The sequence below is a fragment of the Silene latifolia genome, chromosome 11, assembly GCF_048544455.1.
Source record: "Silene latifolia isolate original U9 population chromosome 11, ASM4854445v1, whole genome shotgun sequence".
Lineage (NCBI taxonomy): Eukaryota > Viridiplantae > Streptophyta > Magnoliopsida > Caryophyllales > Caryophyllaceae > Silene > Silene latifolia.
The window spans coordinates 96,417,391-96,429,782 of NC_133536.1; the positions used below are offsets into that span (position 1 = coordinate 96,417,391).

Consider the following 12,392-nt stretch of genomic DNA (forward strand, 5'->3'; position numbering starts at 1 on the left):
AAGACTCTTAAATCTCTCTCAATTTATGTATTGTTCTTTCCTTTGTTCTTAAATTCTTATGTTGAGTAGATGAATGTATGAATTGATCACTCTTGCATCTTATTTACCTAACTATTGCAAATTTTAGAGAAATGGTTTAATCTATCTAGAATTGTTTGGAGCAAACTTGTTGTATGTTGATTTGGTTTAAAGGATTCATATAACAAGTAGGAAATTACATGTCTTTTCTTGTTAGCATGGTTTAATCTAGTAGGATTTGATTCTAGCTTACATCTCTTGGCAAAACTTTCATGCTCAATTCTAGTTTCCATTCATGGTTTAATGAGTTGTGGTTAGAATTGAAGAACTCACATATATGGTTTAATTGTGTGTGTCAATTTCTTGAGATGGTAGTATTGGATAGATAACAATAAAGAGAAAAGAGTCAAGCTTTATCATTGTTGGATTACTAAGAGAGAATTATATCAATTTCTTTCCCATATTTGATTGTTGCATATCTAATGTTTGTTGTTTTGCTTCTATGATAAAAATTGCATCTTTACTTTTCCTTATGCTACTTCAAAACCAAACTTCCTTCATTTATGTCATACTACATGTTAACCATTGTTCATAATCATTGTTTGTGGATAAACTAATTAGTAAGTCTTAATTGTGGTTAGTGTCTTAATTAGTTCATAGAGTCCTAATTAGTTGCTATTTGTAAAAATTCAACTCTTTAGTTCAAAAGTCCTTCCCTTGGGTTCGACCCTAGTTTGCCAATTTACTACCTTATTGCTTGAAGTTAGTAGAGTTTAGTTAGGCTTATAAATTGTTAATTTGGTAGTTAATTCTAGTATTACGACACCTAGTATTTTCCCTATCACATCTTTAAAGTACTAGTTTTATTTAATTAAAATAAATTTTAACGATAAATAGAGGGAGCCGGCGCATAGCCGGGCACCAATAGTAATTTAAAAATAAAACAAAAACCCTTTAGGCAAATTGTGGAAGGGAACGATCAGTTAAAAGTTGAAAGCTTTAATTTGTGTGCCTCGAGAAGGTAGGGCATATATTGTAGCGAAAATCTCCAAACCTCCTTGCTGGTGGAGGAGGATCGGTTAATGAGGGGTCACATGGTTATTCTAGGGTGTCAGTCAAGGCTCCGTATAGTAGTTTGTCTTGCCTAAGCCAAGTGTTATAACATCGTGGAGGCCGTGGCCAAATTAGAGAGATTCAATTTGGACACGCCATGGTTGGTAGTTGCTGCCAACGAGCTTGTCAACAGAGTGTATGTTGTGGACAATTAGCGGTCGGGAAAACTTCGTTACTGTTAGGGATTGTATTTGCCGGAGACGACATTGTGGGTATATGTTGGAAGGGTAGTTAAAACTTATATTCGTGATTGGCATGCTGTTAAAACATTTAGAATTAAGATAAGAGTTTTTTGTCAAAAACTACCTAATATTTACCTCATTTTTATAAATACTACCTAAAGTTTTTAATTTTGCGAGAAACTACCTAATACTCCCTCCTATTCATTCATTTTGTCCCCCTTCTATTTTACACAAGAATTAAGAAAATGATTTTGGACCACACAAAACACTCTATTCCACTCTACCCCACATGTAATTAAATTCGGACCACACAAAAGTTACCAAAAAAGGAAAGAGGGACAAAAATCCGACTAGCTTCGATAAGGAAAGAGGGACAAAATGAATGAATAGGAGGGAGTATTTTTTTACTTTTGTCGAAAACTACCAAATTGAAATTAATGAGCAAATTCGACAATTTTTTTCCAAATTAACTAAAATTCCGACAAATAAGTCAAAATGCCAATCGAATTAATCATAATTTTGTCCAAATTAGCCACAATCTCGCCAAACTAGTCAAAATTGTAGAAAAAAAAATTGAAATAAATGTGTTAGTAGCTAATCAAAACAGTTGGTGGTGGTTAAGTATAGTAATTAATGTATGTTTAATGCCAAAAATAATGTTATCGAGTTAGAATTTTGTCTAATTTGATCGAATTTTTCAATTTGGTAGTGTCCGACAAAAGTCAAGAAAATTTAGGTAGTTTCTCGCAAAATTAAAAACTTTAGGTAGTATTTATGAAAATGAGGTAAATATTAGGTAGCTTTTGACAAAAAAACTCTTAAGATAAACCATGCTGTTAAAACTTACTGTTAGGCTAGTTACCTCGCAAAACGATGGAATATGAAGCCAGTAGATTCCTATCAGGATTTATAGGCTATAGCTTTATATTCCATGGAATAACAAAGGAAAGAAATGTCAAATATTTCAAATTCTTACTTCCATCCAACTATTGACAGCAGATACGATACTGACTGCCTAGTGCGATATTGCCTATAATCCTCAGCAAAAGAAGGCGTGTACTGCCTCTGCCTCACTCCCAGCAAGGGGGGAGGGTGTGTTAAAGCTAGCCTAAAGCAAACAAAAGACTGGAAAGTAAATTGTTTCATGTTTATTACAAGCCAAAAGGTAGGAGAAGCATAAAGCTATGGAGTATTGCGGAGTGTATGAGTTCTCAACCCAAAAAGACGGCGGCTGTACTCTGAAGCTTGTTCCTTAAACCAGATACGCTCTTTAAGATCATACCTTTTGACTGCTGCACCAAAGGAGAAATACAGTTTACTTTAGACAGAGGCTCATTAAGCTATGTTATTCGGTACCTAGCATAAGCATATGATTATTACTCCGTATATCTACTTTCAGGACGGGTTTTGAAAATAATTTCCCCCTCTCTATTCAAGGAAATTTGATACATTTTCAAAATCTACCTCACATATTTTCATTAATGGTAGTGAAAGAGAAGGGAGAGAGTATTTTTCAACTAAAGTGATCCTCCTTGTGAAAAGTGTCATGCAGTTCGGCGGAATATTAAAAAGACGCTTTACATTGGTGGATGATATGCTGTAAGAGCAAAGAGCAGAACAAAAACACGAGTTCATATTCTTAGCGACAATTTTACTAAGCTAACTAACATTTGCAAAGTTGATATACTGTGACAAGTTTCTCAGCGTTTCATGCAATATTTACTAGTGATGGAGGAAACATAACCGATCATGTTTCCTGTAACATTCCATCGAGATTTTAGTCGCGGGGTATAAATTCATGTATCCTATCCCCTTACACAGTCATATGCAGGTGCAGTGTCATTGTAAAAGGATGCATAAAATAACGTGAGTAAAAGGAAAATATACCCTGACCTTCTCAGGCGGGCAGCATGAATAGGCGGAAATTCAGTGTCAGCGTTGCTCTGAAACTGCAGCTTAGACCATGATACCAAATCAATTTTTACCACCACATGGTCACACACTACACATTTGTGACTCGGAGTGCCAACTTCAGCAATCCTCATGGCTTTGGCTCTGCAGCCGCTGCACCACAACAAGTGTTGGCATGGATAATTGGCCCAAACCAATCTGTTTTCTCCACAAGCAAAACAAGTCCCTCGCTTCACACTGGCTGCATAATCCTGTATCCATAATTGAAAAACAGTGTAAATGTTACAGAGAGGAAAATTTAATCTTGGAAATGTTACGGAGACACTTGTGTCATCTTACAACAACAAAAAAGTGTTGTTCCTACATTGATATGGTTCAGCTAATATGATCACTTGAAAGCATCAAGGCGAAGTAAATTAAAGAAGAAAAAAATAGGATAAGAAAATTAAGTGTACATATGTGTATAGTTAAAAAAAATCATAAAAATCAGTAGAAGTTTCTAAAACAATGGGGATCGATGATATTATGATAAATATTTTTAATCAATCTTACATCATAGAATTTGATGCTTCTAAGGAAGAACACATCGTTCTTCTTTCGGGCAAGGTGCTCAAGGACTAAATGCTTCTGCCTGAAATGCTCATCTGGAGCCTTGAATCCTCCAGTCCCTCTCCATGTTCGAGCATGAAAAATAGGGTCTGGTGTCAGAAACTGCAGGAACCTTGGGTTGGTCGCAGGTAATGTATCAGTTGCAGTAGTCTTGACATTTTCAACTGTCGATTCACCACCAACTGCATTGGCAACTGTAGCATCAGGACTGGTCTCAGAGCTCCTGCTGGAAAAACAATCTTTGTCAGATTCGATTTTGGCCACATCAACATCCTTGTGACGATTATGGTCAACGTGTTTCTTAGCTGTTGTTATATCGCTGAGTGCAGAGAAATCAATCTTTGATACAGCCAGTGCTCGAGGGCGGGAAACCTTTGGTGGTAAAAGAATCATATGATTTGGGATTGTCCCACCAGTGTTGATAAACTTTGAAGCACACAATCCAGGGTAAGCCTTGATAAAATCACTAAGCTTAGGGTAGCCAAGTGAGGCATGATCAAGATCGAGGCCAAATAGTGCTTTAAAATCTGTTTTGAGAGATGACAGGGAGTAAAACTCTCCTTGTTTTGTATTCCTTGACATCTTCTTTAAGAAATTAGGAAGCCATTTCTTCAGCACTGCAAACCATTTAGGCATATCTTGCACAGCAGATCGGCTTTTGTGGGCCTCAACTAGTTCCTCGGGTTGGTCTAAAACTATTCCGCTGGCCCAAGAAATCTGCTCAGGTTTGTTGGCATCTGAACTAATCTCAAATTGGCCTAGTTCTTGAGAGTAGAGTTGGCTAATTTTTTGCTGCATTTCCTCCTGAACCGTCTTGTTCTGAGGTTCCTCATGAAGGGACTCATCTTCAGAGTCATCATGTGATAGTAAGCATTTTGGGACAGCAGTTTTCATCTCAACTTTCTTTCCCAATATATCAGTATAGTGGGCATCCAAAGCAGCGTTTACAGATTTTTCATCCGTGAATGTGACGAAGCCAAATCCTCTGGATAGTACTTGACCATCAATATTCACCTCCAAAACTTTGGCATCTACCACAGGTCCAAATTTCTCTTGCATAATACAAGCTAACGACTCTGCGTCACATAATGATTAAATGAGTAGCCTTGCAATATATTGCTTTGGAAAACTGCCAAGTGTAACCAAACTGAAACTTATTTGTTCTAGAACCACTGTTACTTGGTCGACAGCAAATGTGCGACAGGGCTATTTTGTTAAAAGCTTCATACTTTAACCTAAATAAAGTATTTGAGGGTTTAGTATTATGTCGTCATGTTGAAGTGTCGGACATGCAATACGCTGGCAAAGTGAAGTGTCAAAGTAACATAGTCTAGAACCATATAAGATCTCTCACCTGAGTCTATAGTTATTGGTAGTCCTCCTACAAAAATCTTTCTCTTAAACTCCTGGAGAGCTAGAGAACGAGCAAGTCTGCTTCTTGATTTCTTGTTACCAAGTTCCTCTTCACCGTGCTTGAAAAAGCAATTAGACCCTCTGGCACATCCTGTTGCTGATGTATAGTATTTACAGATATCACCATCTGAACTTGAGTTGATACTGCATTCTCGAGAAGAAAAGCATGAAATGCCAAACTATGACTTATTGAAAAAAGTTAAATCATGTTTTTATGTTCTTGAATTAAAAAAAATTACCTCTCAGACGAAGACCATGTTTCCTTCAGAGGTACTTCACGTGTTGAAACCACCTCATCATTTTGTACAGTGATTTTTTGCCGCGAGTTCCTGTTGGCTGCATTATTGTAGAAAAGTGATGTATTTAATAAGTCTATTTTGATCGCGAGAAAACTCAGAAAGCATACTCGTTAAGTGCCTTCCATAGCGTGACAAAACTTACTGATGACTAAACTGGTACGATTCAAAGCAGCACGCATTTGCTGTGATTTTGCCAATTCAATAGGTCTTTCCCGACTGAAGTAAGCAAGTAAGATTTGGAAACAAGGGTATTAGGTCAGTATTAAGACATAATTTACTGGAGCTTTGAGATACAAATGCAAACTAGGCAAAAAAAATAACAAAAACTAGTTTGCCAAATTGGTCAAAGAAAATCTATTTCAAGAAAATTTAAGGGTTTCTGACCGCAAATTATGAATTTCTGTGCTTGCCCCAAAACGTAGGAGGAGTTGAGCACAATCTATTCGGTCATTCTTTGCTGCAAGAAACAAAGGAGTTTCTTTCAACTCTGATGTTAGATGGACGGTGTCTGGATCCCGCAATAGCAGTATCTAGGAAATCAAGCACAGAAAGACTCAAAGTAACAACAGCAATAAAACTTTCAAAACTTCAAGAACGATAAAATTGATTAATGACATCAACATACCTCAAGTGCGTCAATTTTTCCAGTTCCCGCAGCAACATGAACTGAAGTCAGTCCGAACTTATCTTTCTGTCTCACTCTAGCACCATGCTTCAGTAGGAGGAGAAGGATTCTATATAATGAAATTTCCGCACTTTAGTAACTGAATTAGATGGATAAGAAATATATTCTCTTGTGCCACAGTCTGATACCTAATCTGCTGACGGTTAGGCACTTTCGATGCTTTAAGGCACCATTTTAGAGCAGAGTTGCCTTCAGAGTCAACTTCATTTACATCAATATTAGTCTTCAGAAGCAGCTTCATCACTGCTTCATCTCCAGCCTTTGATGGGAAAAGAAGAAGGAAAAGAAATACAACTCATAAGAGGGTTTAAGCTGTCAGTGATATCATGCAGCACAGCAAAAGGACAGGATACTAAAACCCAAATTATTGCCTAAAAAGCTCATCCGAGTTCCCACAACGTAGATTTTGTCAAGAGTTGTCAATTTAAGCAGATATGATTCATTGAATGTTTTGCTTGGTCTTTGTTGCGTAAGGTGTCAATACTGATTTATTAGAGTAATGACTAATTTGATTAAATGTTTGGCATACTTGTGATTACAACGCCTAGAAGACCGGAAGAGATTGACCAGTCATAGACAAAGGAAAGTACTATCTGATATGTACCCACATGCTGATTGCTGAAGGTCTAATATTCTTGCATTCTTGATCATCAAACCATCATTGACCAACAAGCCACTAGATGAGCAAAAAAAAAAACCACCTTCATATGGTGCTCTTGCTAACTGCACCGCATTAGGGGTTGAAAGAATACCCATATACTTTTGATATGAAGGTTAAGGCAATAGACTGTTCTTTTGCCACTCTGTATGGACGGAATGTTGAGAGTCTTGAAACTAAGATAACTTCTCTAATGATGTAATACTAGTGATGATAGTGGAATAACAAATGACTACTGAGCTGAGAAATTATACCTGACAAGCTAAAATGAGAGGGGAGACAAGTTTCTTGCTCATAAAACCATTGTTAGTATGACAAGCTCCAAAGAAGTGAAGAAGCTCCATCTCTCGAAGGAGTAGCGCCCTCCTCTCCTTTGCTCCTACACCGTGGTAGACGTTGTGATCAATCTCCACCACTCCATTATTGTCCTGGCTCAGGGTGAAAATGGATATAGCCTCCTTGATCACACAGCTGTATACTGTCATCTTCTCAGCTGCCAACTCAGAGTGATTACGAACCTCTAAGACTGACCCAGTCACCTTATCAGCTGCAACCATAAGCAATGCTGCTAGTGCAGCCACTCGTCCTTCCATGGCAATGGCATAGGCCACCTCTCCCGTTTCTTTTGTCTTCTCACACAACACAGATATGGCCCGTAAATCCTGGAAACAGAGCAAAGCATAAGGGTACTTCGAATATATTCCTACAGGCATAGTGTGCTATCCGTAGTACTATCTGAATGATGATACAGTGAATGCACCTATAAACAAATCTGCTAGATTGTCCATAATGTCCAAGTCTTGCCTTTCTAGACATCAATTCCATATTGTTAGTTTCGCATAACCGCATTTTAATGATGCTAATCACATTTTCTTTGACATTGTACCAAATACATACAAGTACATGAATACTTGATTTCGGTTAATAAAGCCATAAATAAATGGCTTATTACAGTAGCAATAGATAATTGTACATTGCTCTGAAGATTAGATGGCGCTTCCACTATATTTGGAACTTCTGTTTACTACTTCAATCACAAATTCGCTTGGAATATTCACATTTGGTCTACTGCTCAACTCGGATCGTTTTTATAGAGGAAAAACAAAATTCGGAATTACAAGCCATAACTAGGATAAGGACTAAGGACTAAGGACTAAGGACTTGGCCACTTGGGATCCAGAATAAAATCTTTCTGGTATCCTGCTAACAATTAATTTCCAAAATTTTGTTTATGATTTTCGGAGACCTCCACCCCACTACATAAATTCGTCAATGTAACAGGGGTATTCATAATTTTTATAAGATATTAAAATATTATCTGTATATAACTATTTCGACACTACCCATTATATCAAATACAATACGTAGAAACAAATAACACAAACTAAATGTTCAAAGAAAATACAACCATTTTGCGGAGTGAGATTTTTACGAAAATTTTATGAAAGAAGACTTATGGTGCATTTTTTTTGTATATACCCATTTTACGTGACAAAATAACTAAAATATTAGATACATTAATTTTTTGGCCAATTGCTTAAACATACATTAATTTTTGAGCACTTGTTTGCTTGGCCAGTATATCTAAACAAACAACATTATTTATCTGCTAAACTAAGATCGCAAAGATTTAGATTTAGTGGCCAGCAAAACAAGTGGTAGAAAATAAAGGCATATTGCTGTAAATAATTTGATAGTGCTGAAGAGAAAGACAAATAAAATTAAGACAAGAATACCTTTTCGCTGAGGATGAGTAACAAATCATCCAGAGGGTCTTCTGGTCCCCACTTCGTGTCCATCCTTCAAAATTTCATGACATGACAAAATGCATCAGACTATCAGCGAACTCCCCACCAATCCTCCACCATATACTAACCATGCACACATGGTACATCCCCACACAAATTAAGAAAATTGTTTTCAACAATTGCAGAAAATTTTTTTTTGGGGACGAAATACAATATCAATGTGTGTTTTTTTAGACAAAGGTACAATATCAATGTGTTAATAATATTAAAGTGTTACTTAATTTATACGTTTTAACCAATCGATTCTTGTCCAAAAATGTGGAAATGTAAACAAACTTTTATCTTTATAAATGAGTTAATAAAGTGATACTTGTATAGTTTATCTACGAAAAATAGTAGTTATACAACTTTTAAATATACCTCTGTTTCATTACGTATATGTATATATATTAACTTTATCGATTTTTTTATGACCAATGGTACCCGAAACTTTCATCTTTATAAATGAGTTAATTAAATAATACTTGTATAGTATTTACGAGAAAATAGAATTATACAACTTTTAAATATCTCGTTTTCATTGTATATAAATTAATTTTTGGGTTTTCGTTAAATTTAAGGATACTAATGATGTTTTTGAAAAACGAGGGTACCACATATAATTCGAAAAAATACGAAAGATATCATGTTGAGTAATCCTAATATTTTTTATTGTTTTTGGTATTGTACTATTTTTCATATATTATGGGACTTTTATACAACTTTTAAATATCTCACTCTAATATGTTACAATTTGCTAACAGGTCAGACCTAGAGAAGAAAAAATATTTCGTATATAATTTTAAAAAAGCTGCACACATGAAATCAGAGTCACACAGTCCCCCAACTCTCAAAGCAGGCGACAATAATCAGAGAGAAATGCAGACGACCTCCGATAAAAGGCCAAACATAACCTTTCCTTTTTCGGTAACTTTCATTTTGTCCACTTCAATCCCAAATACATCACTCTCACATAAGTAATACGGAGTATATAAATATAAAATATTTACAACCTACACATAAAATAAACACAAATTCTCATTATAGACGGACACTATCCGTCTATATGTATAGACGGATACCACTTTCCCTCATAAAATACCCATTTGCCATAAAGTGGGAAGCACATGAGGATGCCCCACCTTGTCCCCCCTACCCATTTTATTAGAGGTCTTTACCGTCTGTTCGCCCCACCCATCTATACCAAGACCTATTGTAAAATAAACTACTGTATTTATTCATGAACATAACAGCATCTTTTTTTTTAAAATAAAAAACACTAAACAAAAGGGAATCCGACTGCAGTAACTAATAAATGAGGGAAGCTTTGACGTGATAATAAAATTAAAATAAAGAGGCACGAGACAAAAAGAAAGGACGAGTGTAATTAAAATGTGAGAGGATAGAGTTTGTTTGGACTCACCTGACGCAACGCAGAGACAACTCCAGAGGGAGCAAACCCTGTGCAACAACACTGCCACACCTGCTGCTACTTGTACTATTGCAACTCATCCCACCATTTCCACTACCTATTAATGCAGTAACAGCTTTTCTAGTTTTGAGGTCTGTGCGTCCTCTTTTCCGTATAAGCAGCTCTATGCAACGCACTGCGTGGTTCTCTGCCGCTGTGTGCAACGGTGCGTATCCTGTCGCTTTGTCCACCTCGTTCACCAGCGGTATTACTCCACATACCTCTCCGTTTAGTAGTGCTGCTGCTGATTCTGCTGAGTCGAACTCGCAGCATATGTGTAGCAGTCGCGATGCTGTTGCACGGTCTAAGGATTGAGATATGGATAAGGCGTTTGCTTGTTCGATTAGTGACGCTTTGTTGTCTTTGGATATTGCTTCGATCAGCATGTTAAGTGAGTTGCTTGAACCGGATTTTGTGCTGATTGTTGATGATGAAGATGACGGTGACGATGTTGATACTCCAGTCCTCTGCTTGCAATAAAAAAGAGAATTCACCGCATTTATCACCAAATTCACTCAAACTTTAAACTAAATCTACTCATCTTACAAAATTCTTCGCATTCAAAGCAGAAGCTTATCATTATATCATAACTTTTCAGTTAAATAATCCCGAGTCTTCTTCTAACACATAAATGTGGAGAATTTATTAAAAACTCTGCAATTAAATGCGGAGAAATTATTGATGTTGTACTGTAACATCAATGCAACACTGAAGCTGAGAGATACGGAATTAATGAATAAAAATTGAGAATGTTAAGATATCTTGTGAATTTGTCAAGGTAATGTTGAGATAAAATCTTCGAAATTTCAGATTTCCTTGCCAAACAACACGTAGTTTTCTGAAAATCAAAGCTGTTTACAGTAACTCGGAAAATCGTGTCCTTGAAACAGCGTAAAGGCACATCGATGCTAATATTGCTACCGCAACCCTAGTTATTGTGATTATACGCCTAAAGTAATCAAAAACGAAGAAACAGAAGCCATACTGTTCGATTGAAAACAGCAGAAGAACTACTGTATTGCCGCAGTGAAAAATTTTGAAATTTCAGATTTCCATCCCAAACAACACGTAGTTTTCTGAAAATCAAAGCTGTTTATGTGTTGTTTACAGTAGCTCGGAAAATCGAGTCGTTGAAACGTTTTAAAGGCGTATCGACGCTAATTTTTTGCAACCACAGCGTTAACTCATACAGTACGATTATACGCCTAAACTAATAAACAAAAAAATGTTGAAGAAACAGAGGACATAGGTAAGAATTTACTGTTCGATTGAAAGGAGGAGTCGAGCAACTGTATTGCGGCAGTGAATCTTCAATCGTCTTCCTATTAGCCTTCATTTTCTTCAATCAACAACAGATATTTTAAGGATTAGCTTTTTTGTTAGTAAAAACTAAATAATAAAAAATTGAAAATCTTGACGACGACATTAATAATGAAGAAAAGAACTCACCGGAGATGGAGAATCGTAAACACTTTCCGGTAGTGAGTTGAAGAGTTGTGTTTCATCAATTTTCTGCTCAAAAACAAAGGAATTATTTTCGGAAATTTGAGTGAAGAAAATAGTCGGTATAAAAAAAAGGAGAGAAGTAGTACGGAGGAATTTTGAAAACAAGGAAAGAAGTTATCATTAAGTGAGTTGAGGAGCTGCGAAGCTTCATCGTATTTCTGTAAATGTTCGACTTCCATTTTCTGCATATGAAAATAATCAAAAGTGAAAAATCACCATATTTGGAAAGGAAATGCAGTTAAAACGCGGAAAATGAAGCTTCCAAGTAAAATTGAATGGATAATGACAATAATAATGTAGATGTTGAATCTTGCATTTTTAGAAGTAAAGTGAAGCTTACCTCTGTATTAAATGTGTTGAAGACTTGCATCTATGGTGGTTGCTTTGTTGAATGGATTTTATGTGCTCTTTTTAGAGAGAGGAATGTTTTGGTGTGTTTGAAGATGAAGTAAAAGGATGAGAGGGAGGTTTGAATATATTGAGGCTTAGTACCAAAAAAAAAATATATATTGAGGCTGAAATGTTTTTTTGCCCTGTGATTTGTTCCTTGTACAGATTCGGTCGTTTTTATTTTAGCCGGACTGACTCCATCTTCTCCTGTTCCTTTATTTACTAATGGGAAGTGTTAGGCGACACCAGGTGTTACTGAGTTGAGTAACACCCTAATTAAATAAAAGGTAAAATAAAATAAAAATTGCACTATAATTTCAATTTGCGCCAACCCCTTAGAGGGTAAAATT

At 36.2% G+C, this 12,392-nt stretch overlaps 1 protein-coding gene across 2 annotated transcripts; it reads right to left on the reverse strand.

The window, feature by feature from the left end:
- Nucleotides 1-2,189: 2,189 nt before the first annotated feature.
- LOC141611823 (uncharacterized) lies at nucleotides 2,190-12,189 on the reverse strand. Of its 2 annotated transcripts, none has more exons than XM_074430461.1 (16): nucleotides 11,993-12,189; nucleotides 11,739-11,834; nucleotides 11,596-11,658; nucleotides 11,408-11,485; nucleotides 10,099-10,613; nucleotides 8,625-8,688; nucleotides 7,143-7,550; nucleotides 6,359-6,489; nucleotides 6,171-6,279; nucleotides 5,930-6,075; nucleotides 5,688-5,761; nucleotides 5,486-5,582; nucleotides 5,188-5,390; nucleotides 3,777-4,909; nucleotides 3,207-3,475; nucleotides 2,190-2,602 (listed from the first exon to the last, which is right to left on the reverse strand). In XM_074430461.1, exons 1-16 carry the CDS (start codon nucleotides 12,020-12,022, stop codon nucleotides 2,590-2,592), a joined length of 3,429 nt encoding a protein of 1,142 aa, XP_074286562.1. In that variant the 5' UTR covers nucleotides 12,023-12,189; the 3' UTR covers nucleotides 2,190-2,589. The 2 variants fall into 2 exon arrangements, with proteins under 2 accessions (XP_074286562.1, XP_074286561.1); XM_074430460.1 differs by having other exon boundaries at nucleotides 2,190-2,605.
- Nucleotides 12,190-12,392: the final 203 nt, after the last annotated feature.

Excerpts from the sequence above, each read along its gene's own strand:
- LOC141611823 (XM_074430460.1), bottom strand. The coding sequence starts at position 12,022 with ATGCAAGTCTTCAACACATTTAATACAGAG. Across the intron at positions 4,910-5,187 it reads ACCAATAACTATAGACTCAG|AGTCGTTAGCTTGTATTATG; the intron begins GTGAGAGATCTT and ends TATGTGACGCAG. Across the intron at positions 3,476-3,776 it reads GAAGCATCAAATTCTATGAT|GATTATGCAGCCAGTGTGAA; the intron begins GTAAGATTGATT and ends TTATGGATACAG.